Source organism: Typopeltis vanoorti, chromosome 8 (assembly GCF_054136105.1).
Source record: "Typopeltis vanoorti isolate ZY-2024b chromosome 8, IOZ_Tvanoo_1.0, whole genome shotgun sequence".
Lineage (NCBI taxonomy): Eukaryota > Metazoa > Arthropoda > Arachnida > Uropygi > Thelyphonidae > Typopeltis > Typopeltis vanoorti.
The window spans coordinates 141,472,226-141,495,189 of record NC_143556.1 but is presented as its reverse complement, the minus strand read 5'-3'; the positions used below and the strand labels follow the sequence as shown (position 1 = coordinate 141,495,189).

The following is a 22,964-nucleotide window of genomic DNA, read 5'->3' as shown; positions in this document are numbered from 1 at the left end:
ATATATCTATATATTAATTTAAAACAAAATTTTGAATACATTTAACTTTACTGTTTCAGGGGTTATAGCATTGGACTCAGATTAATAGAAGATTACTTAGGACGTACTAATCTTGGCAAGTGTTATGACTTCAGAGATACTGCACTTAAAATTCAGGTATTTTTTTATAGCAGTTAAAAATATTTTGCTATGTTTGCAGACCTCAAAAAATTCATATGAGGTTAGGACTTCATCTGTTTCTCTTGCATAAATATGTCGATTACATACATGATTAAATAAATAGTTATGTATGCAATAGTGTATTAGCTGAAGAATTTATTCTAACTAAAATAAATAAATAAATAATAACTCTGCATAAAAATTGACCTTATAGAGGATGTAAATTTTTTAAACAATTAGAAAGAGGGAGAGATTCAAAATACAACAGAAAAGATCTATTTTCAATCAAATTGATTTAATACTTGTGGAAAAGGTTTTTCACTTGATTGCAAATTAGATTAAAACTATCCAAGAAATTATATTCTTGTTGTATCCTTTTATCCAAGTGTGCATGAAATACATTCATGACTAAACATAAAAGCTAATGACGTCATATTAATTGCCTTTGTATTCCATGATGTAAAGCACATGCCCTTTTTGGACATAAAGAATGCTATAAGTTATGGAAAGGGACACTACTAAGCTGGTTTGACATTTATTGTGGGCTCATCAGTGGGAAACAGATCCAAAAAGTTACCAAGGTTTATCCTTACAAATTCAATTAATGTGAAGTCATTAGCTTCTATATAAACGTAGCCTAGTCATGAATGTATTTCATGCACAAACTTTGTTTACTTACACTTGGATAAAACAAGGATATAATTTCTTGGTAGCTTAATCTGATTTGTTAATTCTTAATCAGTATGTGTCTCTTATCATCATAGAATGAATGTTTGTATGTTAAGTTAACACAAAGATAAAAATTAAATTGCTGGAAGATAACACGAGTATGTAACATTTGATGCACCACATGCATGCAGTAATTAGTGCACTATTAGAGAGAAACTAAAACCATTTCTCTGTTTGAGTGAATGCAAAATATAAATAAAAGGTTATTCATGTGAGAAGCTTGAAATACAGTGAAAATAGCACTGGGAAAGGATTAGAACCAGTGTTTAATGCTTCCAGTGTTTTTTTTGTCTCATCATAGAGACATCTCCAGAGAATACAATACAAAACGAAGTGAAACTCAGTTGTAGACTTTGGCCTAGAGTCCTAACTAGGAAGCACACCCTCTAGAATGATGATAGTTGAAACACAGAATTCCTGAAAATTGTTTCCTATATTTTGGGAAGTTTAACATATGTTAATTTGGATTGTGTTGGTTTTTGAGGGCTGCTGCAGTGGAGCATGGTGGTAACCTCCCCCCCATTTGATTCTGCGTGTGATATCCAAATCGAGAACTCATCACCTCTCTATCATAATCGGATAATAGGCTTAAGCAGGAGGAATATGAAAACATTAAACTTTGGTTTTAATCCTTTCCTTAGTGCTGGTTTCACTCCATTAAATCCCTAACATAAGTTCCACCCAGCATTTAGGCCTAAACCTGTGAAATGAAAAGTTAATGAAACATCTGGGAAGGAAGAGCTGGATGGATCAGAGTTTAACAAACATAATTCTGTCATTAGATATTTGATCTTTTGATGACAACTTTTAAATATAAGTGATGGACATGCAGTTGGTTCTAGTCAAGCTAGATTGGGTTTGGAAAGTTTACTTGAATATGCATACAGGATGGACCATAAGGCATGGAACAAGGGGCCCATCTTTATGAAGCCAAACATTGGGAGACATTTGTGTCTCCAGGTGCTCATCATCGTTGTCATCATCAAATTCCTAACATATACACTCGGGGGGGGGGGGGGTACAGGATCCTATGATAGTACTACATAAAAAGTTGCATCATTACTAACTTCCTGTCAACAATTTTCCTCCAGATTAGCCTGTTATCTGTCAATATTCTAATATTATCAGATCTTATAGTTCTGTCTTCTGAGACACTTTTTTACTGCATCAGTCCACCTACATCTTGATTTCCTCTGGGTCTTTTTCTTGCCATCCTGGCAAAGAACACTTATTTAGCTAATCTTTTTTCTCGCATTCTGTTTAAGTGACCATACCACCTGAGATTAGTTCTGCTAACATATTCCTGAATGTTAACAATATCAAGTTCATTCCTAATATCCTCATTTTTAATATGATACTGCAATTGATGTCATCTGTTCAGTCTCATAATCTTTCTCAAGACTAATATCTTTGGTTACCAGTCTTTGATCAAGAGTTTTATTTCTAATCCAGCTCTTAGATCTAAGTTACAATTCGTTTGAACACTGTCTTATATACAGCTAGTTTATGTTTTGACTAATCTTTCTTATTCCACATATATTTAGTTGATTTCCTACCATACCAGCTTTGCTAATTCTGCTGTCTATTTCGAAATTTAATTTGCCATCTTCACTAAAAATATAGCAATTTCCAGGTCTCCAGGAACAAAAAAAAAAAAAGTATAAACATAATTAATAAATAAGAAAAATAGGTAAATGTTTGAATAAATGTATAAATCCCTTTGTGACTTATGTGCCACCCTGTATTTTGTTCATGATGATGATGAGCTTGCCATTTTGTCATATCAGGGCAGTTTCAGTTGAAACTGCAGCTGTTAACCACCTAACCGGCCATTATGGATCAAATATGCATCCACATACGCTTTGTATCCATTATATATTTCAATGTAATATCAATGGTATTACAATTTTAATATGCACTTGGCATCCATGATAACCTTGACGTCTATAGATGTCTTGGCTAGTAACATGGTTAATGACACTCCTCATTCCTTGATACTGTAGTTAGCTCTCAACATTTTAGTCTACTATAAATCCACTTTTGTAAGAAGATATATCTATATGAACTCATCAACATATACCACTCAGAAACTTAGTATTTATATTATTAAAAAATGAACTATAGGAATTATGTGATTAGTTCATCTGAGGACCGACTTATGCAAGAACTAGATTATGTTAAAATTAATCTGATGTTCTACAATAATTATGGCTACTCATTGGTTCAGCTGTTGACTGCCTGCATTTCTGCATCGTAAAATGCTCAACAATATTAATAATGTTCCAATTATGTGAAAGAGTCTCCATAGTTCAGTCAGTATTCAGCAATCATTAGATAGAAAGGCCTGTGTTTGAATCCTATCTGTGATGCAAAGAACTTTTAAAACGGACTTGTCATTTTTGTGTGTGTGCGTGCGTGTTTTGACCATACACACATGAAAGGTCATGTAACTTACAACATAACAGCGCTGCGTGTAGGCATGTGACTGAGGAGAAAGAAGTAATCTACTAACATTTTCTTAAAGAGGGAATATGCTCATTGGGGAAAACAGTATGGCAAGACTGTTCCAAAGAACAGGGGCAGAAGGAATGAAGGAAGATGATGAGACATTGGTTAACTATATTTGGACTTAGACCATGCATGGAAGTGGCCACTCAGATTGTTATGTAATTGTAGGAAAGCTGAGGAATGATAGCAACTAGTTCAGCAGAGCAGCACCTATGAAAGCTTATTTAAAATAAAAAAATAATAAAAAAAAGCAGAAAGAGTGCCTATGAATAAAATCATATTCTTAGGAAGATTTTGAGTACACTACCCCAAATGTGAGAACAGTATTGTCAAGTTAGTCAGATTTGAGATTTATAAAGTGTTATGATTTGAGCAGAAGAGCAGTGTTTCAAACAAAACACAATACCAAGCTAAAGAAGGAAGGAAGGAAGGAGTAAACTGACCTTAAAGAGATAGTGAAACATTATCAAAAGTATGAGGAAGTGAAGTAGGATCTTTCGTCCTTATAAAATCAAGACTGAGTTTTAACAGCATTGAAATTCACTAAGTTGTCTTCATCCAGCTTGAGAATGGTGAGGAGTTCCCCAACTTACTTTATATATGGCCGAGTGGCTATAGCCAGTTAGCCAAGTGGCTATGTGCTTCGCAACCATATGCCTGGGAAAGGAGTGTCCTGGGTTCATTTCCCATCGCCGATGTGAGGAGCTTAAGGATCTTTCTCAGACATAGCCAAGTTAGCCGGCTTGGGCATGGACTGCAGGGTTTTTCTCCCCAGTTTATCTGGGGTTTTTCCTCCCGCAAGCAGGCAAACCAGCCCTGTGAACACACACAGCTACAGACATAGGACACACCAGGAGGCATGGGGCTAGCCATCTTATCCTCGGGACAGATACAGCTTAGAAGGGCTAAGGATAGCCCCGTAACAGGCCACTAGGCCTAATACCTGAATGGAAGAAGAAGATATATATATATATATATATATCTCCCAACTCTTATATCGAATAACAGTATTTATATATACATGTATTTTTGTTTAATGGTTGGTAAGAAGGTTTCAAATTCGTACCCGTGATGGTGCATTGACTTCAGTGATCAACAAGTTGTATTTTTTCAAAGAATGAAGTTCTGGTATATAAAAAAAATTAAAACATTTATTGTAAACATATGAATATTGTTATATATTTTATTTATATGATTCATATTTAATTAGTCTGTTTACTTGATTATATCCTTTCTCATTTAAAATCTTATTCAATTAAAATCTTATCAGCTGCTCTATTGTTATGTTGTTGCTTTCTCTATATTTTACTGCCTTATATCTTCCTATTCTATCTTTCTATCGCTATTTTACTTCAGATATTGGGCTTTTAATATGCTTGCATCTATTTATATCTAAGACTGTTTCCTCTTCGGATACTGGCAAATTTTTATTATGCTGCACCAGCCAGTATCCTATAGTAGAAAAGGTTCCTACTCAGGGAGACAATATTAGACTCTTAGCCGTTCTTTATTGTTATTATTGTTATTTGACACCTCTAGGGAGTCCAAAGACTCATCGAGGGAGAGTGTGCCAACAGCATCGAACGATTGAACCCCTTCCAACTACTAACCACTGCTGTATAGATTCAGACTGCAGTCGTGACCTAAATCTATAATTATATACACTTCCTAATTCCTTCCCGCCAAAATAGGTTCTATTTTTATAAGTGGTAGTTTGGAATCGTAATCAGGCATGACTCAGGTTTAGGTAAATATGACATGTTTATTGGAATATCTAAACAGCATACACAAAAAATTCATACACTTAATTATGACTCAATACTAAATGAAACTTGAGTTAAGAGGTTAACATATTCTAAATTAATTAAAGGTCATATAGCATGAGAAACACAATAACTGCATATTGGGATAGATAGCAAATGATATGAAGTTAAGTTAAATCCCTTTCTGCAATGCTATTCATAAAATAATATAAACAAATATTCTAATGTTACTCAGTTACTAAAATCCACAATTCTGATCACGTTAAATTAATCCTATCACATACAATACTAAAGATCTCTTCTAAACAATTCTTCTTACTCTCAAAGGAAGTTAACTTTCTAATTAGAGACTGTCCACAAAGTTCTTTAGAGTACTATTCTTAATTTTTACATTCACAAACAATTTTCTCTCTTCTAATGAATTTTACACACAAAATAGAGTAATTTCACCTTACCGAACTTTTTTCGCGTCTTTCAGCACCATGTGTACATCTGGTTACTTCTTGTCTATTGCTGTCCGACATCTTATCTTAGCACAGACACTCCCCCCCTTTACACGAACTCCCGCTAACTTCCGAGCCACCAAACAGGAAAACGATACGACAAGAGACCCCCCCCCCGATATGGTGCTCGTCCCCTTATATTCTTCGATAGAGCGCCCTCTTTTTTTCGGAGTCCCCTTTGCACACGGCTCATATCTTTTCACCCCTTGGGTTCATCCCTTGCCTTTTCCTGATGCTGTTATGCTCTTGTATTCCCAGAATTCACATCAATATACGTGTTCCGCTTAAGCAACTGCTGCCAGCATTATCTGTACATGTGTAGTTTTATACCTTCCAAGAATTATTATTTAGTAACTATTTGATGACTCGCAGTTAATTTTACACAGCTTAAGTGAGGCTTAAATTAAGTCAGATTATTCCTCTTATAAAACATACTCTAATAAAATCTTAATATGAGCACAATAGATTAAATATATCTTACATGAAATAAGAATGCAAATTTTATACATAAAGTGAAGAAGTTTCACTTTTAATTTTAGCTGATGTGCAGGTATTTCTCTTTTTTAGTAAGTTTAATATGTTGGATTCTGAATGAATGATTTTTTTGCAAGATTCCTTCATTCAGGATCTAACAATATATACAACAGATTCAATTCTGTATATTAAGTAATTCTCTTAATCTCTCTAAGGAGATCTAACATTCATATTCTCTACAGAATTACAATTAGTAAATTCTTATGTACTACCTAGTCTAGCCATTACAACTTGAACAGTGCATAAACCTTTAATCTATCAGTAAATCATTTACAGCTTCCTGCACATACAAGCCACATGTATAAAATGTGTATACTTGCACTCATTTTCAAAATATCCACTTTTTTTTGTCTTCATGCCACCTGAAGTCTGTGAGACCACATATCAATGGTGATACACACAGCTTCCAGTGGAAATACTGCCGCTGCTCACTCCAAATCCACTTTCAGACTGGCGATGGCGGGGTATCATTTCTTGCAGGCTACTCCAGCCACAATTTGAAGCCCAACGGATTCAGATTAGGACTTCCAGACAGCTAATCAAATGGTGATATGTGGTTGGGCATATTTGCCTCCAACCATTGTTGCGTGGTCCTCACCTTGTGTGCAGGGGCTGAGTCTTGTGGGAATGTCCATTGCCTACCGGGAAACAATGTGTTCGGGGGTCCTACCACTGGTTCCAGCACAATGTCTTGATACACTTATGGCAGATGTTTTGACTCCTTTCTTGCATACCCCCACCAAACTATCACTGATGCATGGTGATGACCTCTCTGAATACTGGGTGCTATGCAACCATCTGGAACATATACCAATCATTTTGGTGGTTAAACCCTCTTCGATGTGAAAAATGTCTCATCTGTCAAGTGGATATCTCTGTGTCTGTTGTTTGCATACCACTGGAAAAGTGGCTTTGATTTTATCACCTGCCATATAAGTTGTGGTGTTAGGAAGTATCTAGTAGAACAATGGTAGGCTCTATTCCCTAGGTCATTTAGTACACGTGATATTGTTCTCTGTGAAATGTTTAACTTTCATGACATAGCCTTCTGCATTCTCACACGATTACACAGAGGCATGCCTTCAAAGAACATTCCTGTTTTTTGGTGGTCAGATACATCTTCTGTATTGTTATAACAATTAGTAGTCTGATACACAAACATTCTACTGATCCCGAGTGTCTTGAGTGTATTGAAAATAACAGGTGGCTGCATTCCATCCAACCTTGTGAAGTGCTATTAAAGCTACATGGTTCTCATAATCTTCCCACTTCATGTTAATCTATACAGCATCATAAAGTGTGAGGACAGTGCCACTAATGGAAACAGGTTTGCACAATTCTGTGGGCAGCACAGGAATGTGCAGAAGTTTTAGCAGTATTTATGACAAGATTGTTTATATGTATTTAACTCTTAAATTCAGATTAAACACAGAAGATAACTACATGGCCAGTCTAGATTATATGAGCTCAAGAAAGCATTCTGACCTTCTCTCAGTTAAAATTCATTTCTGAGGGATAATCAAATACTAATACAAAACCAAGTGAACATAGCTTTCAGCTGAAAGTTTTATAGTTTTATTTGATTGTATGTAAACTTGCTATCATTATCTTTGTTTTATTTACTTCTATATATTTGTTTTTACTCATTCATTTATTCTGTCTTGTTTCTCAAATTGCCTAGAATACACATAAAAGTTAAAGATTTCACATGACTAATATACTTGCATATGTCTTTTAGTAAGCAAGTTCTCTTAAACATGTCTTCCCTTCATTTTGCTGAAGAAATGATATACGCTTAATTGTGCAGTTCCAAATGCACTTCCAATAAAAAGAACTTTACTGCAGATTCCATTTTTCTCCTTGGAACATCTATAACTTGCTTCTCGTTAAGCATATAACTTTCTCACTAATATACGAAGGCTTTAAATTCCTCACTGGAGAGTAGTTAAAGATGCATACAAAAACTTTTAAAAGATCACAGAACTTAACTCGGTAGTTTATTCCTCCTATCTAGCTCTTCTCTCTTGCTTGCTTGCTAGTGGCTATCATTCTTGTTACTCAGCAACAGCTGTTCTGAATTAAAATTCACAATTGATGCGCATACCTGTTACTAAAATTCAGAGCAATACTAGTGAGATCATGGTTGCCATTACTATAGTGTGTGCACGTTGTAATAGTATACAGCATAAGAACACTTATACGTCTACGTTGTTATTTCCCTAAGCTATTTAGTAATAATGCATAACCAATGTCTAAGACTTTCCACTAGAACATGTAATATTATTTCTATGTAAATCCCTAAAGTTTACTAGTTAAATGCATTTAAGTCTCCTTTTGTTATGCTATTGCTTGACCACATGGTGGTTCCAATAATACTAAGTGTACAATTGCATTAATAAATGCAGATAAATATATGTATATATTTTGAATTTCTTTATCATATAATAAAACTTAAATATCATTAATGAAATTTTCACTCAGTATATATAATAATGTTAAAAGCAAACATAAGTAAAATTATTATTATTTTATTATTATTATTCAGGCCTCCATGGAGTCAAAAGACTCATCGTGGGAGGTCCTTCCTAAGAATATACAGTCTATCATACCACTCGGTAAACTCATTGACCATTCTCGCCCTCACCACTCCATCAGGCAATGCATTCCACGGCTCAACCACCCTCCACGCAAAGAAACCACTCCTCACCCTATTGCTCACAGTTTCCTTTCCTAACTTCCAGGGATGGCCTCTTGTCATCACTCCTTCCCACTGTTCAACCAAGCGAAAGAACTCCCCAGTGTCAACCCTGTAACCACTCTCAACAGTTTAAAAGTCTCAATCATATCACCTCTCCTTCTTCTATCCACCAAACTCTGCAGTCCACATTCCCTCAGCCGATCCTCATAACTAATGTTGTACAGTCCTGAAACCATCTTTGTCATCTGTCTTTGTATCCTTTCCACAGTTAATTTATCCCCTTCAAATCCTGGGGACCAAATCTGAGAACAATAGTCCAAGTGTGGTCTGATCAGAGACTTATACAATGGAATGATCACCCTCTTATCTCTGCAGGTCAGTGTCCTTCTCATAATTGCAGCAATCCTCTGTGTTACCTTCACCACTTTTGCAATATGTCCCTTAAACTTCAAGTTTCTATCAATCATTAACCCCAGATCTCTTGTCTCGCCTACTTCCTCCAGTATAACTCCTCCCATAGAGTATGCAGCATCCCATTGGTGTTTCCCAAACTTTAAGACCTTACATTTTGCTGCATTAAACTGACACCCTCATTCATTTGCTCTATCTAGCTTATTCAAATCCTCTTGCAGGGCTACCACATCTGCACTATTACTAATAATCCTTCCCAGCTTCGCATCATCTGCAAACAACTGAATATCCCCTTGCAATTCACTGGCAATGTCATTTATATGAAGGTTAAACAGTATAGTTCCTAGTACTGAGCCCTGTGGGACCCAACTTGTAACTCTCTGTCTCCTTGAAACTGCTCCACCATACACAACTCTCTGATACCTATCAGACAGCCAATCCTGAATCCAGTTGACCAATCTGACATCCAGACCCATGTGTTGCAACTTAAATATCAGCTTATCATGTGGCACCCTGTCAAATGCCTTTGCTAATTCTAAGAAAATTGCAGTATATGCCTTTCCCTCATCTAATGTTCTTGTAACTTTATTACAAGAACATTAGATGAGGTAGACATGTGAATTTGGAGATGCATTGTGGGGGCATGTCGATTAGTTGCAACACACATTTTGCACTGATTTGACAGGGTGGGGTATTATTCATCAGAGTTATTATTAATAATAATAATTCTGATGAACAGCAGCTGTAGAAGTATTTGTAGAAGATATAAACAGTGGGAACTGAGTGTCTGTGTGAAAGTGAGCGAGTGAGGGATCATTAAGCAATCTGACTGCTCTTTTGGGCACAGAGTCCAGTATCTTTAGGAAGCACTTAGGGGCACCACCCTGGGTATGGCAGCAATATTCAGTGGTCAGATGGATTTGTGATTTGTATAAAATTAAAAGTTGTTTGGAGTTAAAGTAACACCTCAAGGAAAAAAGAAAACCTAATTTTTTGTATGTAGAAGAGGCAATATATGTAATATGATTGTGCCAAGAGATAGAGTTGAAGTTAGTCTTATTCTAACAAGATAAATCTCATCATGCATAGGGATTTGTGTAGTATTTTGGTAGACATGTACTATTTGTGTAAGGTTGTTGGTGATGGCAAATTACTCAGCCACTCTACCTGCTTTATCTGTGCAAGATAAAGCACAGATAAAGAGTGGAAGAGCCAGCTGCTGTTGTGAACCTTGAAATCTCCAAGGAAAATGACCTCACTGTTAGGAAAATTGGATAAGAAGGATGAAGATTAGGAAATTTAGCTGATGAGCAAAATTAAAAGTCAATTTTCAAGGCAGTAAAGGAAATCAGGAATTTCTAAGCATCTTTTAGTTCGGTGTTAATATATTTTTGGAATGCATTCCAAAAATATATTAATCAGAATATATTAACTGTTAACAAACACCCTTTTACCGTCCATCTTGAAACTCACTAAACCAACTTCACTGCCTACTCTTTCATTCCATTTACTTCTGTCCCTTAGTCTCCCCCACTTCTGCCTTCCCCAAAGTCCCTTAGTCTCCCCCACTTCTGCCTTCCCCAAAGATTACAACCCACAGCTGTTCAAGCAAAATGTGAACAGATTCCCAGATTCCTCCTTTCTTATATTCTTCTTGCCCACATATATATATTGCCTCATGCACCTCAAATGCAGCTCAATAGTACTCAATAATCATTACTTTTTAGATGATTATTTGAAGAAACATAAAGCCCGATACTATATTAGTTTTAATCATTGACATCATCTAAGTTAGGTTAGATGATGCCAATGGCCCATTTAAGTTAGGTTTGCTATTGTGTGATTTATGCAACGAACACTACAAAATTCACGTCAGTTTGACTGTATGATTGCATTTTTATTGATGTATGAAAGTTTTGAGTGCATAAAGAATCAGTGCTCATCTTAATTGGTCCAGTGCAATTAATTTTCGGATAACTTTGAATACTTTAATTTATCAATTAATCCAGAGTAATAATAAGGTGTGACACCTTTTGGCTACTTGTATATGGAAATATGACTTGTGTATTTCTTCAACCATCGTATCATTTCTGGGTCTTGCTCCCACTGATGAGACCTCCATAAAGGTTGAAACTGATTTGAGTAGTGACCCTTCCCATAATGCATAGCATTATACATGTCCATAAGGATATGTGCTTTGCATTATGGGATACTAAGGCAAGCGATGTGAAGTCATTAGCCCCTATATGCGAGTTGCCCAGTCCTGAAATTTCTTCAGGTGCAAACTTTGTTTGCTTACACTTGGATAAAGGATTAAACCAAGAATATAATTTCTTGGGCATCTTTAATTTATAATGAAACATGAATAATTTGAATTTTGATACAGCTATATAATATGCACAGAAATCAGAAAAAGTAATCAAGAAATTATTATTTTTCTAGATTGAACCAAAGAAAAGGTGAAATTACTTATTTATACTTAATTTCCAACTTCCTTTGACTATAATTATACAATCTGTGAAAGCTCTGGCAGAAAACAGGATATTCAGTGGATCGTCAACACTATTTCCCATTGTACATATGGGCAAAAAAGTTATAAATTATTTATAGGAAACTATATATTAAAAACTTGTCTATATTGGTGTCTTAAACACGTCAATTCACACTTCACTCACACAAAAACAGGTGTAACTCAGAAAACAAAAACAGCAACTCATGACAAATGACAACGTTCAATTAGATTAGATTGTGTCAACCACATTGAACGTGGTTGACACAATAACCAGTCACAGATACTGATTTCTGTGTGCTATTATGTCAGCGCACACCCTGCCTTGCCTTTTGGGTGGTTTAAAACCATTGGAATGCTAAGAATTTGAACCATTATATCATCTGTACATCTGTTCAAAGGGATCAAAGGTGTCTCTATTTGTGACCACACACACCCAGACTATTGACACATATGTGATGCAATGTTTACATGTCAAAAAGTGTCTACTTCATAAAACATTAGATTAATGAAGATTAATTTTAATCATGTGAAGCCAGGAAACAATTAGGGGAGGTTTTAACAGGAATAAATGCAAAAATATAATATTGATGATATTGCTATTCAGTAGATGTTGAACCACACACCAGGCACATCCTAAATATATGCCCTTGCTTTTAATTTCATCAAGTTAAATGAATTTTAACTTGAGAATGCTGCAGTAGCATTCATTCATTAACATTTGACTGTGAGCATCTTGTGGGCTTCAAGCTCATATTAAAAAGTTGCTAAGTTTTGTTTATTTCATAACACATCCTTAAAACCATGTTTATATTTCTTGCTTAGGAAGCTTTCAAGATGTACTTAGGTGTTTGTCCTATAATTAGTAATTGGGGACCAGCAGGTGATGAATTTTCTTTAGTGTTTGAAAATAACCCCTTAACAGAATTTGTTGAATTACCAGAGGGCCATAATAATCTTCAGTACTCTAATGTATTTGTTGGAATCATTAAAGGAGCTCTTCAGATGGTAAGTATATTATTTATAATTTGCCTTAAGAAAAATCAACCTATTATATTGTTTAGGTTATATTTGGTCATTCAAATATATAATTAAATTGTAATATATATTGATCTTTAATTGACCATGATTTATAAACATCTAATACCAACAAGTTTCGCTGATGAGCCTGTCTAGCTTCTTCAGGGCTTATAACGGTAAAAGAAAAAACTCAAAGTGGCTAGTACAGAGAAAACGGAGTAACACTATTGTATAAATTAAACATTAAAACAGAACTCGTAACATTACACGCATGGAGCTTGTTGTGTTAATCACTGTTATGAGAGCATGTTCTGTAGTTTTGAGCGAAATTAAACTCTGGCAGACCGAGTGATCTTATTAAGGTTTTCCATATGTCAGCTATTATCATTTTCTGGTTTCTGTTGAGATTTTCTCCAGAATGGAGAACTACAACGGCTTCTTTGAAATTTCTACAACGGAAATCTTCTTCTAGGTAAGGCATGGAGCTGCTATCCCAATCAATGGTATGGTTAGTAATCGCAAAATAATGGGATAGACTAGAGTTGTCTGTTCTGTTGTTATTAACATCTCCTATATGTTCTTTTTTTCGGATTTCGAGGCTTCTCGACGTCTGTCTATATAGTTTAGACCACAAGCACATGGGATGTTGTACACTCCAGTGTGTTTGAAAATGCTGCAGTGGCATTTATTCATTAACATTTGACTGTGAGCATCTTGTGGGCTTCATGCTCATATTAAAAAGTTGCCAAGTTTTGTTTATTTCATAACACATCCTTATAACTATGTTTATATTTCTTGCTTAAGAAGCGTTCAAGATGTACTTTTGAAAGGATTAGCGTCTTTTGGCAATCTTAAAACGTGACGGACAGTCATGACTGGTTTGAATGCAACTCTGACATTGAAAGGTTTAAAAAGTTTTGTGATCTTCTTGGACACTGTATCTGCATAAGGAATAACTAAGGATGAACTGTATTGAGTGATGGTAGGGTGTTGTTGTCATGGGGGTTTCTATGAAGAATCTTGTTGATTAGATTCTTTGGATAGCCATTTTTTTTATTAATGTCTCTGATATATGAGTAATTCCATCATAGAGTTCTTTTTCTTCTGAGATGATGTTCGTAGCTCTATTTTTGAGCATATGTATTATGCTGAGCTTCTGGGAAATATGGTGAGTTGACTTGAAATGAAGGTAGCGTCCAGTGTGTGTTGGTTTGCTGTAGACTGTTAGTTTGATATGTCTATATGCTATTTTCTTGATTAGGGTATCCAAAAATGGTAGTTAATTATCTTTTTTCAGTTCCAAAGTGAATTGTATTTTTTGATGAAAAGAATTAATTTTGGTTAAAAAGTCAAAAAGAGCTGTTTTTGTGTCCCTCCAAATTATGAAGACATCGTCTACATATCTCCACCACACTAAAAGTATTATTTTTTTTAAATTTTGTTTATGATATGAAATATATATACTGCTAAGTTAAGATAATTACCTTGTTTAACATCATATAATTATGCAACCTATTATATATTATTATTATTAGACACCTCCAGGGAGTCCAAGGACTCATTGAGGGAGGGCACCTGCTCTACAACTCTGTCACCACCACTCAATCCACCAACTGACCACAACTACACCAATGCCATCTACCTCCGACCACCACTACTAGTATTTCCAAAGACAATCACAAACATCCATGCCCACAGTGGGATACGAACCTGCAGCCTTTTGGCTGGAGAGCAGACACACTAACCACTCGGCCAGCCTGGCTGGCCGAGTGGTTATCATTAGTATTCTGCAACATCAACTCTTGTGTCACTGTTACAGAAACCCTAAATAAAGAAACTGTCAATGTAGTTCTCACTTAAACACTTAATCTGCATTTTTTTTTCAGTAAAAGTATACAAGTAGAACATGATCACCCTAATAACATACAACAGGACACAGTTGACAAACTCCAATGACCTTCAGTTGACCTCCAACCCAATACACATTTTTGCAGAAGACAACACACTACGCTCCTCGCTTTCATTTGATAAACCTTACTCTACACAACTCGCCTCAACCTACAGAACATCAACCACCACCCTTAATTCCGATCTCCAAGCCATCCTACAATGGGGTTCGGATAACCTCATCAATTTCAATGCTAATAAAACCCAGTTCTGTCCTATTTCTCATAAAAAAGAACCATTTTTTCCAGGTATCTGTTTTGACGATACCCAAATTTCCAGACAGTTGTGAGTTAATATTTATTTCAAGATGGATTTTATTTGAAGAAATATCTGTTATTCTCATATATATTTTTATTTTATTTTATTTTTTTAAATTTTGTTTACGATATGAAATATATGTGCTGCTAAGTAAGATAATTACTTTGTTTAACATTATATAAACTTTTAACTTGCCCACAACAGTAATCATCTACATAAACATCATACTACAATAAAGGCATCCGGCAAGGCGACACCATATCTCCCAAATTATTTACAGCTGCACTAGAGGAAGTCTTTAGAAGCCTTGATTGGAAAACAAAAGGAATAAACATAAATGGAGAAAGGCTGCATCAAATAATAATAATCTGAAATTTGCAGATGATATTGTCCTAATAGCAGATAATCTTGAAGATCTGGAAGAAAGGCTAAATCAGCTAAATGAAGCCTCCAAAGTAATTGGATTAAAAATAAATAGAGAAAAAACAAAAATAATGATTAATAAATACATAAACCATAGAACTATCAAAGTTGAAGACCATGAAATAGAACAAGTTACTTCATATGTATATTTTGGCCAATTATTATCCTTTGAGGATTGCCAAAGAAAAGATATTGAACGAAGAATTCCCCTTTGACGGATGGCTTATGGGAAAATGAGAATCGTATTCAGAAGTGACATCTCTATGAGTCTAAAAAGGAAAGCTTTCGACCAGTGCATACTTCCTGTCCTAACATACGGAGGAGAAACATGGACTTTAACAGAAGCCCTGAACAAAAAGCTGAGAACAAACAACATCGCATGGAGAGAAGTATGCTAAAAATAACATTAAGAGATAGGAAGACAAATACCTGGATAAGATCTCAAACAGTTTGTCATGGATGTTGTAAAATACATCTAAGTGGACTAGGCTGTTAAAATACACCTTGAACAGGCTAAGTGGAGATGGGCTAGCCATATTGCCAGATGCAGTGACGGGAGATGGACTGGAAAAACAACAGAGTGGAGACCAATGGATGGAGCAAGACTAAGAGGAAGACCAAGAAGAAGGTGGAGGAATGAACTGAACAAATTGCAGGAGCGAGATGGATGGGAGTGGCAGAAAACCGAGTGGTCTGGAAAATCATGGGGGAGACCTTCGTCCAGCAGGGGACAGAAAAAAAAGGTTGAAGAAGAAGAAGACAATAGTAATCTACTATACATTCGTAATCTTTAAAAGTGAGGAAGATTCATATTAAGTGAAATTGCTTATTCTATAGTTTTTGAAAGACCATTCATTCAAGAAAAATTTAAAATTTAAAAGTTAGTGGAATTTATTCGTGAAAAGTAATTTCTACAAATTTTTCTGAAGGAGAGGTGGAGAAAGGGCAGTCCTAGTTAAGTTGGAAAACAACTATCATTGCTCAATGAGAGTGGATATGGTCCTTGTGTAGTGATCCACTATGATTGGTCATGAACTCTCTCAAGCTGGTGGTAGGGGGGAGAAGGAATGAAGGTTAGCTATGTCGTATAGAATTTATTTTCAGGCCATTGTTCTCAAGTTGGTGGAGAAAGAATTTGCTTTTCTCAGATATGTGTATGCCAAAACTTGATTTCTGCTAATCTTCCTGACAGCTAGGATTCACAACATGCCAGTGCCAACAATGGGATGATTCATGTTAAAATTATCATTTTAACATGAATCATCAAGTTTCAAATGTTCAAAGATTGAAATCTTTCGTGATTTCAATTTTTTTTTTTTCCTGGTGTGGCATACCATTCCATGGATATGGATCACTGGATCCAGTGGGGAAAAAATCTCTCTCCTTTGCAGAAACAGATATAAAGCTTGAGAATCTTAATTTTTAGAATGTTGTGGAGAGAATGTTGCGAGTGGGAACATTGAATATTGGAAGCATGACTGGAAGGGGAAGAGAGGTAGCAAACATGATGATGAAGAGGAAGTTGGACATTTTATGCATGCAAGAGACAAGGTGGAAGGGAGAAAAGGTGAAGGAACTAGGCGACGGGTATAAATTGTTCTATTCTGGAGCGAATAAAGAGGGAAGAAATGGTGTCGGAATTGTGGTGTGTGGCAGAATGAAGGGCGAGGTACTGGAAGTGGGTAGGAGGAACGACAGAATCATGTGAATGAAACTGGGTCTTGGAGAAGAGCAACTGTTCCTTTTATGTGTATATGCCCCACAAGTTGTCTGTACAGCAGAAGAGAAAGATGAATTCTGGAACATGCTAGATGAAGAAATGAGGGAACTGGAAGAAAACGAGATGGTGATTGTCGGAAGAGACAGAATAGGGACTGTGAAAGGGTGCATGGCAGCCATGGGAATGATGAACCAGGGAGGAGAGAGAGGATTTTGGACTTTTCAGTAGTTTTTGATCTGGCAATTGTGAACTCCTTTTTTTGTAAGAAGGAAAAGCATTTGATAACATTTAGAAGTGGCAACAACACTTCACAGATTGACTACATTTTGACTAGAAGAAAACATCTTAAGGCAGTAACAAATATTTTTTCAGCGACCCTACTTAAGTGGGAAAAGCTGCAGATGAAGAAGAATCTGAATTTTTAGAATCTGCCAGAGTACTGCGACGTTTTTCATGCCTAAACAAATTTGGCTACATCATATTACCAAAAAACCAGAAGACTGTTATTTTGAGACCTTCAGCAAGATTTCATCACACCCAAGGAGGTTGAGTTAGGAATATAAGAGCCCTCTTTTTTACACTAAGTCTGTGTTTGCCTTCCTATTGCTGTACCTATATATTTCTTTGTGTCCATGAAGATGCCTTGGTGAGCAAGGTGAAATATTGTCTTAGTAATCTAATTAGCTAAATAAATTTAGTTAATTATTATCTTTAAACATTTTCTCCATTAAACATCAACATGTTAGAAATAGTTGAGTTGCTGAATGACCACTTTGTAAGAGGTCTATCATTCGAGAGGATATTGCTGTAATTGATGTAACAGGTACTTATTTGAGAATAGAGATTGATGAATTGAAAGTATTTAGGATATTGCAGAATCTCAGTGCAGATGCAGCCATGGGATTATGTGGACTATCACTTGCATATTACAAGAATGGGCAATGATGACTTTTCACAAAGCAAGGCTTTATGAAGCTGTTTTATACATTTGTGTGACAGCTGTATTGAATAAAGGCAATGGCTATATGATGATACTGGTTAATTTCAAAGGCATTTGAGAGGATGCCACATGAAACTCTGCTATGCAAATTGGAACATATGGGAGATGGATATGAGGGTTGATGATGGACAGATACTATAAAGTAGTATATCGAGGACCTGAATTCGGGAGAAAGCAGGTGACTGGTGGTGGTGTGCCTCAAGTCTCCGTGCTTAGACCATTAGTTTAATTTGTACGTAAATTATATAGGAAATGATTTTGAAGGGAAATATTCAGTTGTTTGCTATTCATGCAAAATTGGATGGTGCAATAGTTAAGATGATGTAATTGAGCTTGCAGGATGGTTTAAATAGGCTGATAGTATGGGACAAAGATAATGGGTTAAAATCTGTGTCTACTCCATTAATATTATTATTATGCGACACTCTGCAGGGAGTCCAAAGACTCATCGAGGGAGGACACCTGTTCTACAACTCTCCATCTCCACTCAGTCCACCAACTGCAATGAACTGCTACTACCTTCATTATCTACACCAATGCCATCTACCGCTGACCACCACCAGTAGTATTTTCACAGACAATCGCAAACATCCATGCCCACAGCAGGATTCAAACCTGCAGTCTTTTGGTTAGAGAGTGGATACGCTAATCACTCAGCCAGGAAATTGATGAAGCTAGGATTTTGGAGTTGGTGCATAAATAAAGAGTTGAAGTTCAGAGGGCATATTGTTATGGTGGTCAAGATACCTCATAGGATTATGAGATATCAATTTTGGCTAAATCAAGAATTAATAAAGTTAATTTCATAAGTATCCGGTAAGATTGTATAATTAGAGCAATGGCAGCAAGCTGGTTAAGTAGACTTTAGTACCATGCATGATTGTGGATTCTTTAATGTATGAGATTGTTTTATCAGTAATAGGAATTGGTTTCATAAAGATGCCATGCATCTGAGTGTTGATGGTTGTATGAAGTGAGAGAACAAACAGTTCCCACCTTCCCATCCCCTTCCCAGAAGTTAAATAACAGTGTATTTAGCAGGAATATGATGACTATAATTGCGCTTGGAGATGAATAAATAAGTAGAATGGGTGTTACTGAAAGTGTTAAAGTGCATCCTCATCAGTAAATAGAAGGCATTGTCCGAATAATGGCTATTGTGGGCATCTGGCTTCCTTCACATTCCACTAACTACAAGTAAATGTAATAAATAATAATAAGCTTAAATGCATGAATAAAATTTTAGTAATTACTTTATTAAAATATATAAAAGAAGCAATTATATTTTGCAAATCTATATGTATAGGTTAAAATAATGATTCGTGTGCTCAACATGTTCAGACTCCATAAACTACATAGGTCTGAATTTTCATTTGATTATATCCATCACTAAACTTTATAAGAAACTGTAACATTATGGTTAACACTAAATAAGGATGCAGACATTGGCTAAGTAACTGGGTGTGCAATGTATTCTCTACCCATAACTTTTTTAAATTGCATGGAATTACAGAAAACAAATGATGTAATTGATTTTTTTTAATCCAGATTTTGCTCATCCTATTGAGTAATTGGAGCTTGTGTCGCTCAGTGGATGTGGCGTTTGCACACCACCGCGCTAGGCCGCACGAAGGAAGTCTTGGTTTCGAGTCTAGTCGACGACTAGAGGAAATTTTTCTAAGCCTTCTTTCGACCGGTTCCCGAGTTAGTCGATCTCTGGCACGGGCAAGCAGGTTTTTCCTCCCGGAAACTCGGGTTTTTCGTCCTGTAAACTCAAGAAAATCGACCGTAGAACCCACATTATTTCAGACATTAAATATATTGTGTTAGGGTTAGAGACCACGAGATGGCGGCACATTTGAGCCGTCTCTCTTCACTGCGTACCGCTTAATTAGTGATAGCCTTGGGCCATCTGTCTCTGATTGGGTACCAGTGGAGATTGAACTGCCCACTCAGTCTCCAAAAGTTAGATAGGGCTAAATGGCCTCGCCTACTCCCGTATATACGGGAATAAAAAGGCGTTAGTTGATTTTTTTTTTTTTTTTTTTTTTCAGATAACTATTCAAAATGTCTAAAAGAAAAACTTCACCAGCATAGTGTTAACAACAAGTCAAACATTAATGCATCACATGAATTTTTTTTTATTTTTATCAGCCCCACACATGAGAAGTCCCGAGACCTGTGACATAACACTGTGTGTGTGTGTGTGTGTGTGTGTGTGTGTGTGTGTGTGTGTGTGTGTGTGAGAGAGAATAGGTGGTTAGAAGAAAGAGAGAACTGTGTTGATGTGTGTTTTTGAAAATCTGTTGTCATTGGGGAAGACTGTTCCAGAGCAGAGGGTGAGGGAAATGAAGGCAGTCAGAAGACGATTGCCCCAGAGGATTGCTGCACTACTGAGAAGGATGCTGACTTGTAGAAATAAAATATCATTCCATTGCATAAGACCCTGATCAGACCACACTTAGACTAATTTCTTAAATTTGGTCCCCAGGATTTGAAGAAGATAAATTAACTGTGGAAAGGATACAGAGGCAGATAACAAAGATGGTTTCAGGACTTTACAATGTTAGTTATTAGGATCGGCTGAGGGAATGTGGACTACAGAGTTTAGTAATAGAAGGAGTGGTGATATGATTGAGACTTTTAAACTGTTGAGAGGTAGTTACAGGGTTGACTCTGGGGAGTTCTTTCACTATGTGAAACTGCAGGAAGGAGCGATGACGAGGCCATCTCTAGAAGTTACGAAAGGAAGGTGTGAGCAAGAGGGTGAGGAGTAGCTTCTTTGCGTGGAGGGTGGTTGAACCATGGAATCCATTGCCTGATAGAGTTGTGAGAGCAGGAATGATCGATGAGTTCGAGGAGAGGTATGATAAACTTTGTGTTTCCTAGGAAGCCCTCCCACGATGCGTCTCTTGACTCCATGGAGGCCTGAATAATAATAATAATTAAATTACAACTTTTTTATTATTATTATTACATCTGAACACAGCCAAAATTAGATTTGAATTTATATGAAGTTTTTATAAGGAGTGAAGTACATGTTGACTCATAATTTTCTTAATTTGTTAATGCCAGATTTCACTTATTTATATTAATTATACTATGTTATAGGTTCAAATGGAAGTGGCAGCTTGGTTTGTTCAAGACCAGTTGAAAGATAATTCAGTAACTGAGTTACGAATAAAATTTATCAAAAGAATAGAGGATGCAGTTCCTCCTGGTGAAGATTAAATGAAACCCTAATTTTGTAAATTAGCTCCTTTTATGAATAAGGTGTACATTACTTTTTGTAAACTAACTGCACAGAAAATTCTGTTTACAGAACACATAATGCAGAATAACTTGGAATCAGTGCTGAAGATATAAGCTTTTCTTTCTTACTCTCTGAATATTGTAATCTATCTACTACATACATAGAAAATCATTTGTATAGCTGTGTGTTTATAAATTTGCTGCATATGATCTCTGCTTTCTATGTATGATTATTCATGTGATATCTATATATATATAGATAAGTTAAGTTTATCTAGGTCTCTGAATCTTGAATAGGAAATAAACATGTCCTGGCAGTTGATAATTTGAAATCTAACTTCCTTTATTTTACATCATCATATATAATAAAATGATTGCCTTTAAACGACATAATTCAGTAAGAACTAAAATAGTAATAGATAACAAGATTTTAGAACAGGTGAATGCATTTGACTACCTAGAATGTATGATTACATATAAAAATGAAAAAGATATAAACCTAAAAATTGCAAAATATTTAAAAATAACAGGTGTAATTAAGTCTATATTTAAAACTAACCTAGTTCAAAAACAAACCAGACTAAAAGTATACAATACATTAGCCCTACCAATCGTATTGTATGTAAGTGAAATTTGGACAATAAAAGAAAAAGACAAAGATTAATAACAACTGAAATGAAGTTTATGAGAAAAACTGCAAAGTATACTGTATTCGATCAGAAAAGAAATGAAGAACTTATGAAAGAATTAAACCAGGAATCAGTAATAGAAAAAAATTTTTAAATATAAACATAAATGGATGGAACACATTGAAAGAATGAAATCAGAAAGATTACCAAAACAAGCCTTAAATTACAAACCATTAGGAAAAAGAAAACTATTAAGTTTTCTGTTAAGTAAACTGTTAAGAGATTCAACGATGACTTCTAAGTCTGGAACAGGCCTCTGTAGGGGCCTAAATCCTTGACAAGCATGATGATGATATGTAATATATTATGTGAAGTATAACAATGCTATGATTACCAGATTATTGTAAGAGTTCATGTGTGTGCACCTGCACATTTGCTTAATTGAAAATATGCAATCTGGTCAATGGCTAATATATTTTTAAGTCATTTATTGGATTTAAACATTTTAGATAGTTCATTACATAATAATATTGGATAGAATTATTTATAATGGTTGAGAAACAAAATACTTAGGCTAGATATTTTTATTGTTATTATTATTATTACGGGCAACTCCAAGGAGTCGACAGACTCATCGAGGGAGGCCCTAACATCATGTCAAGAACAACTATTCGCCTTTCTTTCACACAATATCTATCATACCTCGCCTTAAACTCATTCACAGTCATAGCACCCACAACAGACTCTGGCAGCTTATTCTACTCATTTACCACTCTCCAAGTAAAGAACCTAGCTCTAACACCCCTGTTAACCACATTTTTTGTCCAGCTTCCATGTATGGCCCCTAGTCTTCCCACCACCAGCCCTATTCTCAAAAATATCCTCTGGATTAATCTTATAG

At 35.7% G+C, this 22,964-nt stretch overlaps 1 protein-coding gene across 2 annotated transcripts in view; it reads left to right on the top strand.

Moving 5' to 3' along the window:
• The window catches only part of LOC150104393 (trafficking protein particle complex subunit 3-like), a 62,175-nt gene extending 40,409 nt beyond the window's left edge, over window positions 1-21,766 (top strand). For both annotated transcript variants that reach the window (XM_090396975.1, XM_090396974.1), the window contains exons 4-6: window positions 60-156; window positions 12,640-12,822; window positions 21,294-21,766. In XM_090396975.1, coding sequence (XP_090253101.1) covers window positions 60-156; window positions 12,640-12,822; window positions 21,294-21,413 — 400 coding nt within the window. In that variant the 3' untranslated portion in view covers window positions 21,414-21,766. The remainder of the gene's footprint in view (window positions 1-59; window positions 157-12,639; window positions 12,823-21,293) is intronic.
• Window positions 21,767-22,964: the final 1,198 nt, after the last annotated feature.